Consider the following 25,896-nt stretch of genomic DNA (forward strand, 5'->3'; position numbering starts at 1 on the left):
AAACAGACAATGCAAATGGCAAATAATAAAATGTAAATTTATAATATCTTATTTAATAGCTTACCATGTGCCTGCAATAAAGAAATTTCTGTTAAGTTAGAAATGTTTTACATCTGTTCTTTCTTATGAAATTTGAACATCAGTTTTACAGGACACACAGCAGGAACACAAAGTACCTCACAGAGTGCCCCCACGGCTAGCAAAGTAAATGCTTAATGAGTTTATAACCCTGGAAATAAGACTCTGTGGGTTTTATGTGTTTGTTTTGAGCTCAGAGGACTGAGGATTAGAGTGCTCCAAAATGACTAAAGTTCTCATCAGTTTGTTCAAAGGATTAGAGGCAGTGATCGGTACATTATTAAAGAAGCATTGAAGTGAATTATGAATCCCGTTATGCATATTGAATTACAACATAGGTGGGTATGGTGTATGCAATTAATTTGGAACCTGATGAGTTTTTAGTGATGAGAGGAACCCCTCGCACAGAAATATCTTCACAACTGACCAGCCCAAGACAGATCTTGATAGTACTGGAAGCCAAATTTTTCAAGTCACAGAAAGGTGACACTTTTATCAAAAAACTCTAATTCAGGTTTAGTTCTTTATAAATTATTTAATGCTATAATTTGGTTCATAAAAATATACCTTTAAGCACAATAATGTTCTGAAATATCTGGATATGCTGGCCTAACACAGTATAGTTCACACTAAGCAATTGCTAGTCAAATAAAATACATCTTTAATCATAGCTTTAATATAGTCTCTTTGGGGAAAGGGAAAGAAAAAAGTAGGAATGGAATTTTGGGAGTTGTGGAATTAAAAGTAATGTGAAAATAACAATAATGTAAATTAATATTATAGATGTTATTTTCTTATCAGTTTGTGATGAAGTAGAAGATAAAGTCAGATATGGCAAGCAACGGAAACATTCTTGATAAAATTTGATTAGGCCGGGCATGGTGGCTCACGCCTGTAATCGCAGCACTTAGGGAGGCAGAGGTGGGCTGATAGCTTGAGTCCAGGAGTTGGAGACCAGCCTAGGCAATATGGCAAAACCCTGTTTCTACCAAAAATACAAAAATTAGCTGGGCGTGGTGGTGCATGCCTGTAGTCTCAGCTACTTGGGAGGTAGAGGTGGAAAGATTGCTTGAGCCCAGGAGTTGGAGGCTGTGGTAAGCCTGGGAGGTGAAGGTTGCAATCAGCCATGATCATGCCACTATATTCCAGCCTGGGTTACAGAGTAAGACCCTGTCTCAAAAACAAACAAACAGACAACAACAACAAAGCTTGATTAGATAACTAAAAAATGACAAGCCATCTTCTCTAACAAGAGGTCCAAAGTTAAAGTTGAATTTCCGTAATACAAGACAATGATTCAAATGTACCAAATCTCCTAATAATATATTACAGTCTTATTGATGTTGATATCCTTATTCTGTGTTAAATCATAAATTTAAAATGTGAGGCCCAATGCAGTAAAATGATCTACATGGACACCTTTGTACTTTAAAGAGTCTCTGTTTAAGTGAGAACATAGGTGCATGCATGTTTCTACTTTCCTCAGAGACGCCCTAAGGGAAGGTTGTTATTTCTTAGAAAGTTTGTCAGTCACTTATATGTTATATACATGAACATGAATTGGTCATACTGATGGATTTTGAATTGCAAACTAAGTAATTTTAGGTTGAAACCTTGAATAAAAATATTCCAAACTTCTAAAATGTTCCCTCAAAGTTTTATGGTGTACATTTTAGTTTTGGTTTTGGTCTTCGTAGTCCCACTGCTTCATCACTGGGATTTTGAAATCGTTCTTAATAGCAGACCGTATGTTACAATGCATATCACTTTGATTTTCATTTTATCTCACTTGTTGATTGTATACATTTGATACAGTTGTGATCTGCTATGGAATATTATAAAATGTGTACTGAAGATCTAATATTTCCATATATCTAGGCTCTTTGGTTTTCACAGTTTATGTATTTCAGATGTTAAAGGGTTTGCATTCCATGGGGGAAAGAAAGAAAGGTTGATAATAAATACATAAATATTTCAATAAATAAATGTAACCATTTAGATCTTGTATATGCTATGAATAAAACAAAATAGAGCAGAATAGAAGAGAATGATTGAGAATGTTGTTTAGAGAAAGTGACCAGGGAAGCAAGCCCCTTCAAAGAAGGTAGCACTTGAATTGCAATCTGAATGATAAAATGTTAGCAAATGCAACAGACTGAAAACAGTTACAAGAATTTTGCAGCTGCAGTGTAGTGACTGAAAGCCAAAACAAGTGGAAAGGACATTGAAGAGAGACTCAGAGTCTAGATTTGATAGGTCTTCATAGGCAATGGCAAAGGATTGGTATTTTTTTTTAATGCAATGATATGTCACTTGAAGGTTTTAAACGGAATTTGTGGACCATCTGGCTGCTATATGCAGCATGGACTGTAAAGAGGCCAAAGTGATGTCCCAGAAATAGACATTTCAGTAGTCTAGGAGAAGGGTAAATTAGACTATAATTCTACCTGTGAAGGTTATGAGCAGAGCTTGATTTTTGACACATTTTGAAGGTAGAGCTTGCAAAATTTACTAATGGATTTGTTGAGGGCAGTATACGCACACACACACAAAAGGAGCAGGAGTGTCCCTTCAGGTTTTCTCCTTAACATGTGGGAAATGATGCCATTTTTTGAAACAGACGTAACTTAGGAGGAGTGAGTGATAAAGAATCAATATTTCACTTTTGCCTGCGTTATTTCTGCCAACTAGACAGCCAATTGGAAATGCTTATTAGATGGCTGAATATACAAATCTGGAATTCATAGAGAAGGTCTGGTCTCATGTGCTTGAGTGAAAAAAAAGTTTGTCATTTTTTATTCTAATTGTTTATTGTTTAGTTAATATGCCCAATATAAATTTGGTCACTGTGAGCTTATGTGATTGAGTTCTAGCTAAAGAAAATAATATGAGACTACTTTTTTGTTCAGTACTGAAATTAAGACATTCCTAACAAGTGTATCTTTAATATTTGCTTCCGATCTTTTTCACTTAAAACCAATTATTCATATGCATGATAAATGGAGACCACTCCTATTTCTCACTTTCTCATATAAAAATTGATATGAATATATAACACTTAATGTATATAAAATATTTTCTTACTTGTTTTTAAACAGAATGCTTACATATCTTCTAAATACCACCACGATTGGGTCAATCATGGGTTCCTTTTCTATCAAATGAAATAATCTTCAAGAGTACCTATATTACATACCTCTGTATCACACTGAAATTGTGAAAATCTTTTCCCTGGGTTTAGATATTGGATCCTTATTTTATACAGTCACTTAGATACACTGAGAAATTTCCATTACTTGACTGTGCTGTTTGCTTTTTGCTGTGTTCCAGTGGTTTGGCAATGGATTAGAGGTTAGGTTTTCCACCATTTGGTACTAATTATCTGGGAACAATCTGATTTCCATTTATTACATTCATATGGCAGTGCTGCCTGTATTTATATTAGAAAAAAAGAGTTTATTCTGCCCTCATAGCCTCATAGCCTCATGAATGCCTGAAGAAGATTGTTTCATTGTAAGATGTGGGCATAACAAGTTCAATCAAAATGTTCCTCTTGATTCTTGTATCTGGGTACTTTCATTTTACCCTTCTGACCATAGAAGGTTTTAACCAAACCAGACTACTGCCAGGAAGCAAAGTGAGTAAAATTGTAGTCCTAGGGAATACTGGATTCTATTGCTGAGTAAAACAAATGTCTTCCTTTCAATTAAACCCTTAGATAAAATTATTTCTTTACATAATCAACTGTGTGGCCACTGATTAGACTTGATAGGACAATTATAGCCTAAAATGTATATTTCATTGTGGATAAACAGTGAATCTATTTATTTTCCTCTAGTGTTTTCTCTGCTACTATTGAAGTGAGAATGGGCAAGAGCAGATTGTGAAAGGTCTTAATTACACAACAAGCTGAATGTGAATCTTTAAACAAAGACATAAATTTTAAATATGAATTGGTTCAAGAACATTTGATGCCCACAAAAAATGATTACCATTCCACAACTTCACTTTCATAATTGTTAGTTGCACAAGATAATTCTAAAAGCATAAACCCTGTCTAACGGGAAGAAAAATATGTTCCCATTCCAGTTCTGATCATAAGTACCTGGTCAAGTCATTTAGCCTCTCCTTGTTGCAGTTTTCCGCTTTGTGGTACAATTATATCCATTTAACTTGAAAGATTCTTGTGAAAACTGTAAGACAGTAGGTCTTACAACTAACAGATCAATATAAACCAACTGTAGACCTAGAAATCTGAAAAAACACAGACCTTGTGCTGTAAGTTGTAATCATTACTTTTAAACTTTATTTAAAAACTGATATTGAAGATATGTTATAACAATTAACTTTAAAAGTATGAATCAGCATGGTAATCTAGAAACATCTGCTAGAACATTTTATGCTACCATTTTCTTTCTCCATCTTTAATGTTAATTATAATTTTCCAGGGTTTTAACTAGAAAAAATTATTTTAATATACAAATGTAAGGGAATTTATTTCTTAATTATTTCTTAATTTAATTATAAATATAATTTTGAACTCTGCCATTTTAGTAGTTGTGATAAATTATATTTTAATCTTGACATTTGTATTTTATGTTTAAAAAGTCTTTGGATATTTGTATTGCCAGTGCAATTAACAGTGAAACATAAAATTTCAGTATAATCCTAATATTTCTAAACATATTATGACAGAATTGCTTAATCTTAAAAGCAGTGTTTCTGTTATTATTGTTCAAATGTATTTAATATTTACTGATAGAATTCAAACACTTTTATGATATTTCTTCTTGTTATCATATTTATATAAAACTCAAGGTTGAAATATTCACCATTGCTTAAATGCACCAAGATGCTACTTACTGAAAAAAAAGAGCTACAAAGGGGAGGGAGAGCATTAGGACAAATACCTATGCATGCAGGGCTTAAAACCTAGATGACGGGTTGATAGGTGCAGCAAACCACCATAGCACATGTATACCTAGGTAACAGACTTGCATGTTCTGCTCATGTATCGCAGAACTTAAAAAAAAAAAAAGACAAAAGAAAAAGAGCTACAAAAGTGTAGCAAAAACAAATCTTAAACATGGACACTCATTATTAATATATCTGAATAACCTAACAACTTCTGTATAACTAACACATTTTTTTTTTGCACAGAATTCCCCTTAGTATAATAATTCAGATTCTGTGCATGTTCCTAAAGACCAAGACACCTGGAACTACGAACATAAAGGAGTTGCTTGAACAGTGGTGCCATGTACTTCTGTAGGACAATCCAAAAAATTTGGTTCCTAGCCATCTGTCAGAATACTGACAGAAAGCCCAAAATAAAATTCCTCGCACTGTTTTTCTTCTAAACAATGTACTTAATTACTTAAACACATAAACATCCTCAACCAGTTAAAAATAGCAGCCAAAAAAAAAAAAAAAAAAGACTGGTTCCAGAACCTTGGGACCTAAATGCAAAATTGTCACTGTTTGTCATTTAGGTGCTAATGTCCACACGTTCATATCCTTATTGAATAGGCCTAACCATTTAGTACAGAATCAAGCGCCAACTTTACCCATATATTTAAATGTGCTGGACTTACATTTCATTTTTATAGGGAATTAGATATAACATCTGATTCCTTGACTTGAATTGCTTCTAGGTTGGGAATCAAAAACTCAAACTTTAATATAGCCCAGATTATGACATTCAAGTGTGAAATGGGCATATGGTAGGAGTGATAAATTTGAAAGCACAGGCTAACTTCAAAGACACAGCAGATATTCAATACCAGTCAACTATTTTCATGCAAGTGTGTGGGCCTACATTCTAGATTTTCTAACTTCTGGGGAAAAGTTCTGGATTTTAATATGTAATCTATTTTTATATATTAATTTATTTTTAATTTAAAAATTTTTATTGATACCTATTAATTGTACATGTTTGTGGGTAGAGATGATATTTTGATACCTGCACATAATGTATAATGATCAAGTTAGGGTCACTGTAGTATCCATCACCTGAAACATTTATCTTTTCTTTGTGTTGGGAACACCTAATTCTATGCTTTAAAAGACCCATGTGATCTAAACAAAAACTGCCAAATTACTGATGACCCAAAGAAGACCTGTGAGGAATAGTTCTGGAGTCTTAAACTCTAGATACCAGAACAGTTGACATTATTAAATATCCCTGATTTACCATTTTGAAATTGAAAAAGACCTCTTGATTATAGTGTATAAATACTTGATTATTTTTATATTGTATAAATTCTTCATTTATGTTAAGTTTACCTCCCCAAAGGAAGTAGTACTATAAGAATACTGCAAACACTATGATAAAAATAACAGAGCACTTTCAAGTAAGGTTATTTTGACCTTCAGTTTGTTTTCAGGTACCTAGTAAAGAATTGTGGCCAATATATATCCTAAAAAAATATAGAGTATTACCATGTATATTTTAAACTAGATAATATCAAGGACAATTTCCACTTAATATCTTATCTTTACTCAGTACAGACAGCCTTATCAATTAACAGTTTAAGTAAAAAGATGCTCTAGTATAAATTAGACAATAAATATCATTTACACTAATGTGTTACATAGGGTATTTGGGAACAAAAAACAAAAATTTTCTCACAAAGAGCTTACAACTGTAATCTATAATTAAAAGTTGGCCACCAAGGACAGAATGATACAGTAAGTTATATCGAACAAAAATAGATTTTAAAAATTGTGTACATACACATCTCTACATAAATAGATCGAGGTGTATTACAATGAAGATCAACAGAGAAATCAAAAATTATATATTTACATATGGATATTAATAGAGTGATTAATTATATAACTCAGACTAGCAGAGATTTTGCTTCCACACTGAACCTTTCCCTCAACTTAATTTCTCACTTTGCATGGCTTCCTTTTTCTCTCTGCTTCCGGAAATATGTGAAGAGGGTTCTCCTAGCTTAAGGACATAACCTCAGACTTGTTGGTCCTTCACTAATTTTAATTACTACCTTTTACAACAAAGTTTATAAAAAATCAGATTTTTGTTTTCTCCCTGAATTTTTGTTAGTGGTGAAAGATCTCTGACATGTGATTTGCAGCTGAGGAATGTGGCTCCCAGCCAGAATCTTATGTGGGATCTTTCTGGCCGGAGCGTAGGCAGTTACAAAGGCTTTGTCTGGCACACCTCATCACATTGTATTTGGTGGGAGAAAGGTGCCCTCATCACATTGTATTTGGTGCACAGTTTGGAGGAATTGAATCTAGTACTCAGGTCCCCTGGCCAGCCATGCTCTTGTGCATATCTACATTTATAGCCCATGCAACTCCACTCAGGGGCCTCCTTTTAGAGGGCGTTAGGTGCCTCTCCTGAGACCACCTTATTCAAGGGACTTGGAGACCACTTTTCTCCACTATGTCTCAGTATTCAGTACTTTTCTACTGCTAGCCATTCCCTTCTCCCTTCCACTGTCTCTTGTCCAAAGAAAAACCCTTAGGAACCTTTTGTGCAGAAGTCCCTAAGTAATGAGACAAAGGCTCACTTCTGCAGTGATACTTCTGACCCTTGCTCAATGCCATTCCGTGGGGAAAATGGAGCATTGATAGAGCAGGCACCTTCTCTCTGGCCTCTTGCTTATACTATAGCAGTAAATGAATACGGACTTAATTATTACTTCCATTTTGGCTGCTGTTTAATTGGCCACTGTGACATCTGGCAGCTCAGCTCTCTCCAGCTCAGCTCTTAACAGTAGCTTTCCATGCTGTAATGGAAATAGCCCCTAAAAGTCATGCACATACTGATGTTCAGACCTACTACACTGCTTGCTTGTTATTTATTATCTCTCTGATTTATTTGAGATGCTTGACAGTCACCTCTTCCCATCCCCCTAAAAGTCTTACAGTTTGGAACTCCTCATGACTATAGAAAGGGCATGATGATTAGAATCAGACTGTTTTGAATTTTGAATCTGCTTTCTACCTCATATAAGAATAAGTCACAAAGAATCTGTGGACCTTAATTCCTGTCGTAAGTCACAAAGAATCTGTGGAGCTTAATTCCCATGTGTTTATTGTAATAAAGACATAATATTACTACTACTGATACTTCAAAGAATGTTTTGAGGATTAAACATAAAATGTATGTTGTGAGCTCTTTTGAAAATTCTACAAAACCATAAATTTATTTGGAAGAGTTTACTCCTAGTTCTGTGACTGTTCTCTCATTACTATCCTTCCTTTTCCCATTTCATTACAGAAGCCCTCTCCAAAATAAATCTTCAGGCTTTCTTCATTTTTCTCTCCATTACCTTCCTCTTAGGTCGTGATGAATGCAATATTCTATTTAAAATATCTAAAAATGTAATATTTCAGTAAAAAAACATCAAATTAAGCAATGCAGAATCTAAGGACTATCACATAGGAAAACCAACTCTATGTTTTAATTTTAGAAAAGTTATTGTGAAATGATCTTATCATCTTAACAAAACACCATTTTACAAATAAATTTCAAGTATACTTTTTCCTTTCCTCATGCCTTTCCTCTTAGGATATTTCTCTTTCTGTCATTCCTTTACAGCTGCTGCACGATATGTCTGATCATGAGCAACACGGGTTTCAGAGATGCTCATCCTCTTTCTGGCGTAGTAGTGGTGATTCATCTCCCTGTCTCAATATTTCTTCCATTTCTGTCACTCCTGTCAACTCACCTGATTCCAGACTATCACTGGGACTGTTAATACCACCACCTTCTAAATGTGGCTTTCCCAAGCCAGTCAGTGAGAGCAGCATCCCAAGACCGCATGTAATTTGCTAAGCAGATAATTCTTTTTATTATCCGACTTATTTTGTTTAAATTCTGCCAAAATGTGCTATTTATAAAGTTATCAAAAATTTAGATGTATCTTGAATCAATGTGATGTGATCTGGAGGCTTTGTGTGCCATTTTTGTTTTCTTTGATTACCTGATACCAGAAAGTTTCAAGTAGAGGGTGGTGCCAGTGTAGAAATTTACAAAAATATAAAGTAATACAGATACTTCAAATGATTTATCAGATATCACTATTGGCAAATTAGATCATTGGTAAAGCAATTTCAGCAGAGTTCAGTGCAAAAAGAGCAAATCTAGATTGATAAGAGTTAAAGATAGAATGAAGTAAATCTTAGGACAGAAAGTGTAGTATCTCTTTCAAGGAGCTTAGCCTTAAAGGAAAAAGAAAAAGAAAATAGAAATTGGGAGATTAAAGAGGGACAGAGTAAATAAATTTTTGGTTGGTTTGTTTTGCTTTTAATGACAGCCAAGATTTTAGAATTTTTGTATCATGAAAAAGAGTAGAGAGAGAGAAGTGAGAGGGGATACAGGAATGGGATAATTAGGGGAATAGTATTGCTGAGTAACAGGAATAGGGTGAGGGGATACAATAAACAAATTGTTAAAGAAAGGAGGATGACAGCAATTTTCCTGCACGAAAAATAATGTACTAACAATTATTTTAGCTGAATAGTAAACCAATCACTCTACAAACAGTAAGCCTGATTTTTTCATCACCTGCATTATCTGTAAATCAGAAAATTAAACGTATTCTGAGAATTCTAATTTTAATATGAACCACTCAAAGCAATCTCTGTCCAAGTTCTCACAGGAAAAGCAAATTTTTCATCACTATTCCCCCAAAATGGAAATTCTCTTTCTTTTATCCCTGATCAAGTGAGATGGTTTTCAAAGGAGATTATACGTATATACATATTGTTCCCTGTTTTACAAAGTGATGAATGTCTAATTTTGATATTACTTCTCGGCTATATTTTCATGAGGTTTTCATTTATCTTTCCCTATATGTATTTAGTCCTGACCCAGACTGTATCAGAAAACTCAATGATTTGGGCAGTACATTGGTGATTATTAATTTAGTTTTTATAAGATAGCTATTTATTACAGAAAACTTGATGAAATCTTTCAAGAATAAAATGTACTGCAATGAATATCAGTTGGTTGCCACTGTTGTTATAAATACAAACTAAAATATACTCTACTTTTGAGAATGCAAAAAAATCAATTGCATTTGAATGTTTATATTTAAGAAGGCAAGTCACTTATGTCTAATTTTTCCTGTTTGAAATGTTATCATATGCAGAGTATCTTACTGAAATCATATTTTTATATGAATAGTTTCTACTATATCTAATTGTCTGTTATAAGTAGCAATCATTTCTATATATCCAAAAAATTCACTGTATCTTTTATATTCATCTGGAATAATATTGTTACCATTTTGCCATCATCTTTGAGAGCATTTTTGCAGAAATGTTCTATTGCTTTCTTCTAAATGAGCATTTATCATAATTAGTGGAACCACATGAAATTGCAAATACTTAACTATTTTCGGTCTACAAAATGGCAAATTCTTATGATTCAACTGAATTTGCTGTTTACATATATTTTATATGCATGTGAAATATTTAGCATTACAATGTGTCTATATGAAATACTACCCTAATTCATTTATTTTCATTGCAGGCAGGCAGTATGACACCTCAGTCGCCCTCCACTGACATCTTTGATATGATTCCATTTTCTCCAATATCACACCAGTCTTCAATGCCTACTCGCAATGGCACACAGCCACCTCCAGTACCTAGTAGATCTACTGAGATTAGTAAGCTTTCTTAACAAATCAATGTTTCTTGTTATAGTTGTGTACATTTAAAATATATAATTAAGACTGTGGGAAATTACATATCTTAACAACTTTACTTACAATTTCAATTATTGAAGTATTATTTTTATATATGTATAAATTTCCATTAATTCTATTTTACTTTATAATTCAGACTGCACTACTAACGACATCTCTACTTGGAACTTTTACCCATTATTTGAACAATTATGTTTTGATGTATTACTTCATAATAGAAAATATTTAATTATATATCATTGTTTTGGGTTATATTTTTAATATTTTACTTTAATTATTAAAAACAACTGGTAATTTTATTAATGATTTTTTACATGTTTAATAGAGCTACTTAAAATATGTTTGTTCATAGGGCTTATGGACTTTTTTAGTTAAAAAATATATGAATTATATGAATGTTGTGATTTATTAACCTTTTGTAAGGGTTCTTTCCTATCTAAAATGCTATAAATTCATTGCTTTTCTGTTTTATCTTTTATATATCTGGAAGGAACATTAAAGTCTATTTTTGATTAATTAGAAAACACCTAACAGATGCTCATTTTCAATATTTTGGCTGTAATACATATCCATCTGTGCCTTGTGACAGAAACTGAAAGCATAATTCTCAATGGTCATGAATCAGTCACTATGTCTAAAAGGAAACTGAAGAAAAGAGGGTTTTACACATTCTACTTGATTGCATTCTCTCTAGCTTATATTAAATCATTGTGAATATAACTCTGAAGTTTTAGCTTAAGACTTTAGTACATGGCAGGGCCATATTATATTCATTTCCCCTAAGGAACTTAAAATACATTGCTCATGTTAGGTATTCAATTTATTTTAGAGGACTAATTTGTAAATACAAGGTAATAACACTAGTGTATCAGTCAGTTTTCACACTGCTATAAAGTTGCTACCTCAGACTGGGTAATTTATAAGCAAAGAGTACAGTTCTGCATGGATGGAGATGCCTCAGGGAACTCAACGTCATGGCAGAAGATAAAGGAGAAGCAAGGTACATCTTATATGGCAGCAGAAGAGACTGTGTGCACAGGATAAACTGCCACTTTTAAACCATCAGATGTCGTCAGAACTCCCTCTCTATCATGAGAACATTAGGGGGGAAACTTCCCACATGATCCAATCACCTCCCACCAGGCCCCTCCCTCAACATGTGTGGATTACAATTTGAGATGAGATTTGGGTGGGGACACAGACCCAAACCATATCATTCCACTCCTTGCCCCTCCCAAATTTCATGTCTTTTCACATTTCAAAACCAATCATACCTTTGCAACAATCTCTCAAAGTCTTAACTTATTCCAGCATTAACCCAAAAGCCCAAGTCCAAAGATTCATCTGAGGCAAGGCAAGTCTCTTCCACCTATGAGCCTGTAAAATAAAAAACAAGTTAGTTACTTGCAAAATACAATGAGGATACAGGCATTGGGTAAATATTTCCATTCCAAATTGGAGAAATTGGCAAAACGAAGGAGCCACAGGCCCCATGCAAGTTTGAAACCCAATGGGGCAGTCATTAAGTCTTAAAATTCCAAAATTATCTCATTTTACTCCATGTGTCACATCCAGGGCACGCTAATGCAAGGGATGGGACCCAAGACCTTGGGCAGCTCCACCTCTGTGACTTTGCAGGGTACAGCCCCAATGGCTGTTTTCACAGGCTGGCATTGAGTGCCAGGCACACAGTGCAAGCTGTTGGTGGATCTACCATTCTGGGGTCTGAAAGACGGTGGCCCTCTTCTCACAGCTCCACTAGACAGTGCCCTAGTGGGGACTCTGTGTGAAGGCTTTAACCCTACATTTCTCCTCTGCATTGCCCTAGTAGAGGTTCTCCATGAGGGCTCTGTTCCTGCCACAGACTTCTGCCTGAATATCCAGGCATTTCCATACATCCTCTGAAATCTAGGCAGAGGCTCCCAAAGCTCAACTTTTGTCTTCTGTGCACCTGCAGACCCAACACCAAATGGAAGCCACCAAGGCTTAAGGTTTTTACCCCATGAAGCAATGGCTTGAGCTGTATCTTGGCCCCTTTTAGCCACAGCTAGAGCTGGAATGGCTGGGATGCAGGATACCGAGTCCTGAGGCTGCACAGAGCAGCAGGGCCCTGGGCCTGGCCCATGAAACAATTTTTTCCTCTTAGGCCTCTGGACCTTTGATGGGAGGGGCTGCTGTAGATGTCTGATATGTGCTGATGACATCTTCCCCATTGTCTTGGCTATTACCATTCAGCTCCTTTTTACTTATGCTAATTTCTGCAGCAGGCTTGAATTTCTCCTTAGAAAGTGGGTTTTCTTTTTCTACCACATAGTCAGGCTGCACATCTTCCAAACTTTTATGCTTTGCTTCCCTTTAAAACATAAGTTCCAATTTCATATTATCTCTTTGTGAATGCATATGACTGTATGCTTTTACAAAAAGCCAGGTCACATCTTGAATGCTTTGCTGCTTAGAAATTTCTTCTGCCAGATACCCTAAATCATCTCTCTCGAGTTCAAAGTTCCACAGATCTCTAGGGCAAGGGTAAAACACGGCCAGTCTCTTTGCTGAAGCATAACAAGAGTGCTCCAGTAACACCTTGATAGCTTTTTCAATGTCTACATATTCCTGAGTATCAAAGTTTAATAAATATAGACAGAGAAATAGAGATTATATAGACATAATCTATATAAGTGAGTCCCTCCAAGTCATTTCTTGTCATTTTGTTTACTAAATTTTTTTCTTCCTTTTACAACGGGATGGGTTTGAAGCGGAACCTTTTGACCAAATCTTCCCTTTCATTAATTCATTTTTTAACAAACACCTACTAGGTGAAAAGCATTATTCAGTATGCTTATGGTGTAGTGGAAACCAGGACGTTTCTCTGAAGAAAAGATCCTTTGAAAGCTAAATTTCAATTGATTGCCTGAGCAACACTAAACTGAAGAAAATAAATAACAGCAATAGTAATACTCATCAGTTATATATACGGTAACAATAAATTCCCATTTTATTAGGATAGCCCTGGCTTATAGATTTTTACCCAGTGTAACTATTGAAAATGATCCTTTTACTTTTAAAAGTATCTGCATTTGGATGAAAAATTATATGTTCCCCTTATTTATACAATACCTGCAAGTACAAGGAGCTTGTAAAAATTTCACATTTATTAACTTATTTAATACAAGAATCTGGAAAAAAAAACATGAAGACTGGAAAAGTAAGACTCCTTCACAATGAGAATCACAGAGTGATTTTAGAGGATATGGCAGAAATCAAGTAGCATAAATATTATTTCTTACATGGCATTGAATTTAGAGAATGTAAAGTTCTCTGCAAAATGAAGGTATGAATATGTTATAAATACCCATTTTCATATATAATTTAATGTTTTTCCAATTAAGGATACATTTGAATTGATTCGGAGGAAAGAAATTCCTGAAGAATGTTTTATTTTAAAAATCCCATAGTAGGCCCAAATCTATCAATTACAAACATCACTTTCAACTTTGATACTTCTTTAGTGATAAAAAAAAGTAGTGCATACTTTAGAACATATGTACAGAAAGCTTTTTTGACACTGCATCCCTGCTGCTTTTAAAAAAGAAATGTATTTCTGGGATAGGAGGCATTTTTAAAGAAACTATCTCATTGTGACTATCTAGAAAGGTGATATTTCATACTACATGAGACAATGTGCTTTAAAATTTTCTCTGGATGAAAGGGGAGATAAGAGTACATGAACTTTGAGTAGAGCTACTTAGAAGTCTACTTAGTCCTACATATTGCTTAACTATTGTGTTGCAAGGCATCAATCAATGGAATTAGGGTAGCCTCAATGAGTAGCGCATTAATTTTAGCAAATTTAAATTGCTTCAATAAAATATAGGTGTTGTAACATATTAATTATCAGCTCTTTGGTGAATTTGATAGTAAGAAATCTTCATTAAAAACACAGAAATCTCTCTAGATAATAATTCTTTATAATAAAACTTTTTAATATCATAAAATGGGTCTTTTCTTCCTTATTAATGTTTAACTTGTCTAAGCTCAGGAAAGCCCCACATACAGTGTAAGTGTGGATTAGTGGTTCATTTGATCATGTAAATATTCATTTATATAATCCTGCCTTTGAAATCTAACTCACTCCAGCTCACTTGTTATTTCATTTACTAAATTATTTCCTTCCTTTTAGAACGGGACCTGTTTGGAGCAGAACCTTTTGACCCATTTAACTGTGGAGCAGCAGATTTCCCTCCAGATATTCAATCAAAATTAGATGAGATGCAGGTGACTATTGTGACTGACTGGCCCATAAATGATTTATTTCATTTTGATATGGAACAAAGAGAATGTTATATACCAAAACTGTGGTTTCCTTTAATTATTTTCACTATAAAAACTCACTTAAAATAATTACTTTAAAATAATAATGTACAGTTAGTCCTAAAAATACTCCTACAATTGCTAAGGATAAGGTCGTTGGTTTTTTTAATGGTTCAATTTACAATGGCAATAAGATGGTTCATTTTTTTTTTAATACAAAATGGCATGGATTCTAATGGTTCATTGTTTTGAAATCTAGAGTTAAAAAGTCATTGCATTAGATTTATAAGATTTGATCTCAGTCTTAACAATTACGAATTTGAAAATTGTAAATGGGTAGATGAGGGAAAATCTTTGTAAGATTGAAATTATTCTCTCTGAAAAGAAGCATTGTAGCTGTAGTTCATAACTTTTGGGCTTTTATTTTAAAAGCAGACACCCAGTGACAACTTCTTTAGGAATGTAGTTCAGTTGGGTTTTCATTTCTCTCTCTTCCTTTTACTTTTTTGTTCTAAATTGGTCTGCAGTTTACAGAAATTGGTTTTAAATGCTTTGCACTATGGGCCATGATTTAAAAATAGTCTTATAAACCCCAGAATAAAGTCTTCTCTTTATATTTGCCCTTTACATTTTGGTGAAGTTATTATATCCTATTTTTCATCAAAAAGTTTATATATGGTAGAATCCAGACAGACACCAATTATATGAAGCTGATTGAGAAGAGACAATGAAGACACTAAAGTAAGGAGAATGAGGTATTTTTGTTTATTAGTCTTGGCTTAATACATTCATTCTCAATGCCTCACTTCCTAGAAAAAACAATTATAGGTGAACTCTGATCTATCACTGATAATTACAATCCTTCTTATAAAGTTAATTTAAATGCCCTTTTACTCATTTTTGACTGCAGCTGTGTAGCTATCTCATTTTCTGTGTAATACATGAATTAATTATTGTTCTAGATGTAATAACATGCCTGAATTTAAAAGTTGAATTACTTAACATATGCCTTCAGGTTGTCAAAGAATCTGTTGAAATAGTGTTTCTCAAGTTGAATGATTCTTAATCCCCTTTTACATAAAAAATTATTTTAGATCCTTAGTATTAACTTACAATTTTTAGATATTGACAAAAATATTATAAACAACTTGTCTTATAGTTTTTATAAAATTATGAATTCAATAAATTATACATTAAATGAAAGTCAAATTGCAACTCTAGTAGAGGATGGATGATCTTATTTGGTTGAAACTAAAACCACCTTTTAAAATTTCTATTGATTTCAACATGTATACTGTTTGATGGCACAGATTTCCTACTTCTTTTCTATATTTCAAATACTATGAAACTTTCAAATGGTGCATGATAATTTATCAAGAATGCTGTATTTCATATGAAGTCAATTCCTTTCCTTTTACATTAGTTTTACCCATTGGACATGTACTATCTGGTACTAATGCTTTTGTAGTAACAAAGAAATATTTATGTGGTAGTATTTATTCTCAAGGGTTACACAGGTAATACAGAGTACTTTTCTATGAATTTTTTAGATTTTCCCAAAATTGGGAAAAAAAATTTATTGAGTTTAAAGGATAAGCCTCTATTTCCAGATTTTGTTGGAACCAAGTGTGAGACGCACTGTATTGGGATGATTGAGTGATGTGACACTCAAATAATGTTAAACTGTGATGTTTTTGCTTTTGCTGTTTCTAATATTTTCTTAATGTCTTTTTTAATTCTTTACTGCTTTCATGGTGGGTAGCGCCAGAGATGGTTGGTATATTATTTTTATAACAATTTTAAACAACTTACAAATTTTTAAAGCTGAAACCTTAAAATTTGCATGCTTTATTTAATAAAAATTCAAACAACAGCTTCATATGGGTATATCTGATAGTTATGCTTAAAGAGGTTTCATAAAACATATTTTAAGATTATTTTTCAATGACTTAGTCACTATTGCATTGTTCACTTTATTGTTTTTTCTTTCTTTTCTTTTCTCTTTTCTTTTCTTTTCTTTTCTTTTCTTTTTTCTTTTCTTTTCTTTTCTTTGAGGCAGAATCTCACTCTATCGCCCCACCCAAGCTGGAGTGCAGTGGCGTGATCTTGGCTCACTGCAACCTCCACTGCCCAGGCTCAAGCAATCCTCCCTCCTCAGCCTCCTGAGTAGCTGGGACTAGAAGTATGCACTACCACGCATGGCTAATTTTTGTATTTTTTGTTAAAAATAGGGTTTCATCATGTTGCCCAGACTGTGCTTGAACTGCTGGGCTCAAGCCATCTACCCACTTAGGCCTCAAAAAGTGCTGGGACCACAGGCGTGAGCCACCATACCTGGCCATGATTGTTTCTTTTAGTCCAAGATTTAGTGGCAAGGTCACTTTAACAAAAGTAAAATAATATTTTCTTCATCTAAACTCTATGATGGCTTTTATTATTAATCTTGCTAGCCTAATGAATCTAATGCACACATGTAGCTACTATATCTTTGCGTATCCTATAAAAACTTAATATAGTGCAGTGGATTGTGAATACCATATTGAGTTAATAAGCTTAGTGAGACATTTAGTTTTCATCTTTCATTTAGAGTATTGTGACTAAGCTACTTTTAAGAGAATTGAATTATTAAGTTTGAAATCACAGAAATGTCTCATGCATGTAAGCATTTATGCAGAAATGTTAAACCATATTTCAGTATAAGCAGTTAGAAAATTAAACATTTATTTGAAATCAATAATGTAGCTATTTGATTTCACATAATTTAAACTGTCCAGCACATGTTACCAACAGGAAGCTAAGTGGAATAGTATTGATAGGCCACACCGTAACATGTAAGCTATAATAATTTAATACATTAAAAAACAAGCATGGCAAGTTCGTAAAGGATGAAAAAATCACGTACAAGTGGTGTTAAGTCAGCTGGCTAGTACTCTGGGAGAAGATCAATGTACTGCTGAAACTTACAGCAAATGCCGAGATAAATTTCAGAAGTAATCAACATTTTAAGATGTTTAAAATATTACTGAATATTCATCAGACTTTTGAATTGATAAGAAAATTTTATAAGAAAAAGAAAAATATAGACATATAGTATCCAATTTTTTAACATTTACTGTCTAAAAATATATAAATACATTACATATATGTAATTAAAGCAATTAGACAAATGACTAGGAAACTAAAGAATCAACAGATAAATAAAAAGCTTCACAAAAGAAGACCACCAGTGGTTTACACATATGTAGACATGTTCTGTCTAATCAAAGTAAACATACAAATCAAATAAAGAACTGTAATGCCATTTTAATCTAGCAGATTATTTTTTAAACTAATAATCAATCAATACAAATGAAAGTGTAATAAAACAAGTACTGTACATTGTTGGCAGGCCAGAGTTAGTTCAGAGGTAACTATGGCCTAGCAATCTCTTTAAAGAGTAACTTGTTATTAATACTTTTATTTCTATTTGATATCAAAACTTTAAAGCAATCTATTCTGAAGAAAAAGTAATTATAAATGTGTTCAATCTCTATGAATAAAAATACCTAGTCAATATTATTCATAATTTTAAAATGCTGGGAAGCAATCATTGTAAAAATTAATAGCATTTTATATAGTCATAATAAATTAGTTTTGTGGGAATTTAGAATAATCAAGGTCTGCAAAGATGAAAAGAGGAAGATAGAAAACTATATATGTAATAAATTACTTACATAAGAAAACTATATGGCATAAATATATGGATATTCATGTTATCATTAAAATCATTTTTAAAATTCTATAGATAGAAAAAAAGACATACCTCAAAGTGCAGTGGTTTTTCCTTCCTTGATATGCTTTTCTATTTCAAAATAAGAAAATTCATAAAAATATTACATATAAAACTCATATGGTGAATAATATTTTAATTAATCATTCTTTTGTGTGACATTAGCTTATGGTAATTCCCATCACTGCATAAATAAAGTATCATTTTTATTAAGAGGTTTGAAGCTCAAGAGGATATGGAATGATTTGGAGTTTATTAAATTGTGATTTGCAAAATGGGACTTACGAAGAAGACAGGAAATGTGTGGGAAATTTTATCTTAGGAAAAAAGAAAATCAACAAACCTTATATTATGTAAGAATCCCTAAAAAGTCAATATAGAGATAGATATTATCGTAAATCATATACTAACACTTTATTATTAAAATAGTAATTAACCTCTATTTTACTTTGACTGCTATTCTGCTTTTCCAATATTGATAACACGTTGACAAATAGTATTTTCAGTGTAATTGAAGTGATACTGGTTTACTAGCAGAATGAACTGATAAAATTTAAAAGTACCATATGGTATCAAACATTTCCACACTCTTTCTATCTGTCATTATCTGTCTATCAATGTATCATCTCTCTACCATTTATAGTATACCAGAAGATGACATAATACACAAATCTTCAGATATCCAAATAAAATAATTTTAAAGAAAAGTTTACTTACAGTATTATGAAGTATTTATTTTTCTAAGTATTTGCTGGCTGTTTGAGAAATATAAATAAATATGACAAAATGTATTTTGTGATAAGAACAGATTTTTAAAAAATAATGATAAGTACTCTCATATTTACTCAACTAAATAAAGATTGTATTCCAAGTACTGGAAAGACTTCTGAAACCTTTCACAATGATTACATCACTATATTGCTGTATAGTAGTAGTCTCTGTGCTATAAACATAATGAAGAATGTTCTTTGAACATTAATAACAAAGTGTGGCTTACAGCTTTGTAACTGCCTTCCTCCTCCATATGATGATGTTTACACTGGATTTAGAGAAAGATAAGAACATTTACATAACTATTCTAAATAAAAATAATTTGGGGAGATGCAAAAAGATACACAATTAGCTAACATACAAGTAAATATAGTCAGTCTAATTGAATAAAACACCCAAAGCAGAGGTGAAAACCAATGGTTACCTTTAAGAGGCATTTTCTTTTCTTTAGGAATACACTGCTATCTGCATATTATTTGCCAATAATGTGTCACATGGCCACTCGAAATTACAAATTACCTTTCTGAAACATTTCAGTTCTGTTAGTAAGAAAAAAAAGGTAGAGTATATAGAGAGCACTACCACATTTGCTTCTACAAGGAGATTTACAATGTAACCTCCACTTCCATGGATCAGTGCAAGTCTGTGCTTTTCATCTTTTTGTAGGCCCATGTGTAGAGATTTACAAGAAAGGGTAGGAATGAGGAAAGGTGGTAAGAAGAGATGACCCGCAGTTCAATTATATTATGCAATTAAAACAATAGAGAGATTGGAGTGGAGAAGGACCGACTCCTTTGCCATTAACTTTTAACTCAAAATCTTGGTGGAAAAACACTTTCATAGCAATTGTGTTCTTACACTCAATAAATCAAAGACAACTTAACTTCTAAAATATGCAAGGGAGAGTAGGAATCAAAGAAGCCAGTCCGCTACAAGCGACAGCAAGGCTAGTAGGGGAAGTTTTCTCCATGGCAAAATAATCTGCAGTTGTATGTTCCACAGAGGATATGGCAATCCATTTAAAAGAAGTATTTTACCAAGGCTCTGGTCAGTGCTAACCGGGAAGAAAAGGTGAAAATCATCAGGATATCTTGAACCTCTCATCAATTTGAAGTCTAACTATCTTAATAATATTTAAATTAATAATAATTTTTAAAGCTAACAGATTTCATTGCGATAGAATGATGTAGTAACTAACCTTTCCTGAAAAAGAAACCTGTGTCTTAATTTTATGTATTTTCTTCTGTCTCTCATGCATGCTAACCTCACATATATTTAAAACATTAAAGTGTTAATGGGTCTGAAAGAACTACCAGTGCTTATACACCTATATAAAAATTCAACAAGTCAACATTTTACATATAGTTATTATTAGTTGATCAAAGCATGAATATTTCAACTTCAGTGCGTAGTCTTTTTTATTCACTGATTTTATTTTATTTTGCTGTGAGCATTTTGGATATTAATGATTTTATTCTGTTTTACAGGAGGGGTTCAAAATGGGACTAACTCTTGAAGGCACAGTATTTTGTCTCGACCCATTAGACAGTAGGTGCTGACATCAAGAACAAGAAATCCTGATTCATGTTAAATGTGTTTCTATACACATGTCATTTATTATTACTTTAAGATAGGTATTATTCATGTGCCAATATGTTTTTGAATATTTTAATATTTTGAAATTTTTTTCAGTTAAATTTCCTCACCTTCACTATTGATCTATAATTTTTATTTTAAAAACAACTTACTGTAAAGTAGATCATACTTTTATGTTCCTTTCTGTTTCTACTATATGAATTTGTAATTGAAAGACATATACAAATACCTGCCTTGTGTCTGAGTTCTATTTAGTTAGCATCTTGAAACTTGTATCCATTTTCCAGATTGCTGGTTTATTAATGATTTCCCAAAAGCCATACCTTAAAGATAACTTTTTAAATTCTGAAGAGATATGCCAATGCCAAACTAAACATGGTCTGTTTTCAAACCAACAAACATGTTACTATTCATTAGACAGATGTCATTTTATGTATAAATACTGTTCACATCACTGGGAAAATGTAAACTTTAAACATAATGCCACAAGGTCACTAATTTCTAGCAGGTAAAATTATAAGGATATAAATTCCAATAATAAACCAAATGTATTTAGAGTATTTATTAGTAAATGCAAGGTGATGTTAGTTATGATCACTTATACTCTAAATATTTAATTTGTTTTATAAAGATAATGAAAAAATGAAAATTTGCTATTTATTTAAAAAACTTTAAATTTCATTCCAAATGAGATAAGTTATATTACTATAACATCTAAGCATCATCTGATTTGATATTCCCTAAAAAACATTTGGAATATATGCTATCTATAGATTCAGTGTCTATTATCCATATTTACTTTACCAAATATATTTCTTCTCACTACATAAGGACTACTCTTCTCATATTTTCTTCTTTGATGAAGATATTTTTCACCAAAGTTTATTTTGTGATGCCCCATTGGTTTTGATACTTTAAAATCTGTGACACCCATTCTATATGAATTATCAATATTATTTGGTAAATTCAATTTGTATTTGTTTTGTTAAAGTCAAAAATCTCATTTAAAAAAAACCTTGTTACTGCTCAGTTTAGTCTTGAACATGAGCAATAAAATTCTCCTGCATTTCATTCTTGATGTGCTGATGAACTTAGACTTTTAAAAATATTTGTTTCCTATACCTTTACCCATTACATAACAGACTAATTTGTACTCAGTAAAGCAAAATTTTATGATCAAAATTTCTAACTTGGTTCATCACATTATAAGATAAATAAATTAAATTAATGAAAATGTGACTTAAATTAGGGGTAACCCTCAAAAATAGATTTATCATTTACTCACGGGAATTTTCTTCAAGTGTTAAAGGTACATTTTCACTAGGAAAAGAAATCAAATATGCTTATGCAATATATATTTGTCTGTTTTTCCTTAATGTTATATGGTATATATGAGCCTTCTTGTTTAGTTTCTTTTATCTGCTAAGTTGTACCTTAATTAGAGGACAATATATGTTTCATAAGGAAGAGTCTTTATAATTTTGTTTGTCAGATAGTATTTTGGAATTTGTATAATGAGGATGTTTAGAAGCCATATAAGTGGCTTTTTTTAACAGATAGAATTTGTATTTTTATTGTACTTTAAAAAGATTTATGTAATAGGTATATATTTAGTGGCCATTTATTATCAATGGTAACACAATAGAGTACTGAGATGGTATTTGCACATTTAAGATCTGTTACTTTACCAATTTTTAATGGTAATCAACTCTGCTACTGGCATGATGAAATAGTACATAATTGGTCATTAATTATGAACATTTATTTCTCCAGTGCGTTTTTATGAAGATCTGGTTGAAAATTGTATTTCTATGTAAACTCAATGATATGTTTGGTTTTCCTGAAAATAAATGATTTTAAATAAATTAAATTGCATAATTCATTTGTTAAATAATCTGTAATTAATATAGGCACATTCTGAAGCTAATTATGTAACAGATTTTCTTGATCATAAATGGTGCTAAAAGAAAGGGAGAGAGTCAGAGAGAAAGGCAAAGAAGAAATAAAGGGCTTTACCTTTAACTTCATTTCTTGCAGCCCACACACATTTTAGCTTTATGAGCAAATGTCATTCAGTTGTGAAAACAGTGGACTGATCCTGCTGGTGAGAGAGGTCATGATTTGCTTCCTTTTACCAGAAGCATCTGGTGCAAAAACTGTATTATGTAAATATCAATTTCATAACTGGAGGCTTTTTTTAACTTAGCAGTAATGCAAAGGGTGTCTTGGCCGACAGTTTTATAAAGGTGGAACTTGATAATAGGATGCGGATTATGACTAAGAGTACAATCATGAAGAAGTTTTGAATCAATTTAAAACACGATGTTAAGTATTTTATGGACACGGGACTCACATGCACAGCCTTTGAACACCAAGGAACAATTCATCAATTCATTCCATAAAATTCATTTATTACTCACTTTATATGAATAACATGTACTTTATGGGGTAAGAAAACATCTAGCAAGTTTGCTAACATGTGTTAGCAGGTAGCGTTAAATTGACAGGATCCCTGATTTCAGTCAGTTTATTGTCATAAAGTAAAAGTATGAGAAGCATATAAGTTAATGAATAAAAGCCAATATGTATTACAACACTGTGTGAACCAAAAACTTCCCCAGGAACACTTATATTTAAGCATGTTTAAGTCTGGGTACCTCGTACTGGCTGATGTCAGCTATCAGACATCCAGTGTGAAGTTTATCAGAATAGCCCAATGGCAAAAATTTTCTTCATCTCTTTTTGTTCTTTTATTTGGATTTGGATTTTTCCTTAAAAAATGAATAATATTATGGGAATGTATTTTCAGTAGGATTTCTGATAGATAATATGTTGCATTTCTAAATACTGATTTTTTTTATTCGTTTTTATGTTACTTAGCATAACCCTGAAAAAACTGGCTGTTAATGTTTTTCTATTCCAATGTTTCCACATATGCTTCCAGATTCAATATTTACTCATGATTTTGGGCTTCATCCTCTGTTAAATTACTTGAAGAATCTTGGAGTCATTTTTGACAACTGAATTTCAGACTCCACCTAAACTACACCCTTTATAGGGAGCTCATAAATGTGATGGTCACAGTTGGAATTGCCCTTGGACCCCTGTGTCTCATGCAGAAAGTGTCTTCTTCCTATATAACTTCAGACAAATATTTAAAATCTCCCCCCTCTAATGTCCATCTCACAAATTTGACACAAACTTTAATTCTTGTACATTTATTTCGTGTTTTGATCTTTTTTTGTTAAGGTCCGTGATAATCCACTAATGAAACTCCTTCCCCAAAAGCATAATTTCTCTAGAATTCCAAGTGGGATTTTCTTAATCTAGCAAGAACACAACCTCCTAAAATCATTCATGGTCTATTTTCTTGCTTTCAAAATACAGTTTAAGAAATACGAATATTATGTAAGTAGCAGACAGTATTGTCTTTCTCTGGATTCATTTTGTTCTGCTCTACTTCTTAGCTTCTAATCAATACTTCTAATCAATACTATGCCAATTCTAATGGCATACTTAAGAAGGAGTTGAGATTAAAGGCTCACTTTCCATTTTTCTGACATTACATGATAAATTGAAATAACCAAATTTCTTATTTCTGTATCATTAACATTGTGTTTTTTGTCAGTTAATAGTACCACCAAGACTATGTAACACAAATTTTGTAAAAATTTATTTTCTTTACCTTAGCTGTATTTTTGGCATTCATTCAGATCTACATGCCAAGTTCATTGAACCAAATCTTCTAGTTTTCAAGCAATTCTATAGACACCTTGGAATATTCATTAAGACTTTTAAAGGTTTATGTTTTCATTCAAGAAGGCCTGATTAGAAGCTATAGAAGTTGTCTTCTTAAAAATATTTTCCAGTACCTGCTGGAATAACAAAGTTCTCCAAGAAAGAACACTCTGAAATCTCATATTTTCTTAGTACCTTGGACATAATCAACTTATGATAGTATATTTTGTAAAATCAATAAGATATTGTCTAAGAAACATCTTTCTTTTTGTATTTTTAATAAAACATTTTTTAAAAAGCTTTGCTCTCCATTTTTCAACCATTTTGAAGAAAGTATTGCCTTGACATCCTTCCTCTTTGTTACCAAGTACAACACTTTGTCCAAAAGCATTCATTAAAAGATTGCATATTTATTTAGATGCTTCTTGCTAATGATGTGAACTTAAATGTTTTATGTTCTCTTAGAAAAGAACAGCATGCCTTCAAATAAATGTTGGGAGAAGATAACCATTATCTAATTTCCAATAAAATATTTATTATTATTTTAACTTCTATTGTAGCAATAATTTGCTAAATAAATCTCTTAGTAATTATTGAAGTTTGTCTAACAATCACCATAGAATCATAGACTAAGGAAGTCTGGCCCAATTGATAGAGGAAAAAAAAAATAATGGTTACTTAGTGTCAAAGAGGCTATGATGATTCAAACATGAATGTTATGTAATTAAGAGACAGGGCCCGTGCTCACGGGGATAGATATATATATAGCGTGTATATGAAAGAATGACAGCTAAAAACTAACTTTTCTTGAATCCCATATTGTGGTCACACAGGTTTTACTGGTTTGACATATTTTTAAGTTCATATTTCTGTCCTTAACTTTTTATTGTCCTCTTATTTCAAATGAGCTTTCAGAAGAACATGTTGGGGTCCTTCCCAACTGCC

At 32.5% G+C, this 25,896-nt stretch overlaps 1 protein-coding gene and 1 long non-coding RNA gene across 28 annotated transcripts in view; one reads left to right on the forward strand and one right to left on the reverse strand.

Moving 5' to 3' along the window:
* Nucleotides 1-23,078, forward strand: part of GULP1 (GULP PTB domain containing engulfment adaptor 1) — a 305,123-nt gene extending 282,045 nt beyond the window's left edge. For 11 of the 27 annotated variants that reach the window (XM_077956615.1, XM_077956612.1, XM_028830912.2 and 8 more), the window contains 4 exons: nucleotides 8,654-8,878; nucleotides 10,592-10,730; nucleotides 14,947-15,041; nucleotides 21,105-23,078. In XM_077956615.1, coding sequence (XP_077812741.1) covers nucleotides 8,654-8,878; nucleotides 10,592-10,730; nucleotides 14,947-15,041; nucleotides 21,105-21,176 — 531 coding nt within the window. In that variant the 3' untranslated portion in view covers nucleotides 21,177-23,078. Of the gene's footprint in view, nucleotides 1-8,653; nucleotides 8,879-10,591; nucleotides 10,731-14,946; nucleotides 19,181-21,104 lie in introns of those variants that run through there. The other 16 variants (XM_077956628.1, XM_077956627.1, XM_001105477.5 and 13 more) reach the window with 2 other exon arrangements.
* Nucleotides 252-23,460, reverse strand: LOC144333320 (uncharacterized). The gene is made up of 5 exons (XR_013401896.1): nucleotides 23,230-23,460; nucleotides 19,564-19,601; nucleotides 18,880-18,918; nucleotides 12,044-12,146; nucleotides 252-1,248 (listed from the first exon to the last, which is right to left on the reverse strand). It is a non-coding gene; the product is annotated as an uncharacterized LOC144333320 (long non-coding RNA).
* Nucleotides 23,461-25,896: the final 2,436 nt, after the last annotated feature.

The sequence above is a fragment of the Macaca mulatta genome, chromosome 12, assembly GCF_049350105.2.
Source record: "Macaca mulatta isolate MMU2019108-1 chromosome 12, T2T-MMU8v2.0, whole genome shotgun sequence".
In the NCBI taxonomy this organism is placed as follows: domain Eukaryota; kingdom Metazoa; phylum Chordata; class Mammalia; order Primates; family Cercopithecidae; genus Macaca; species Macaca mulatta.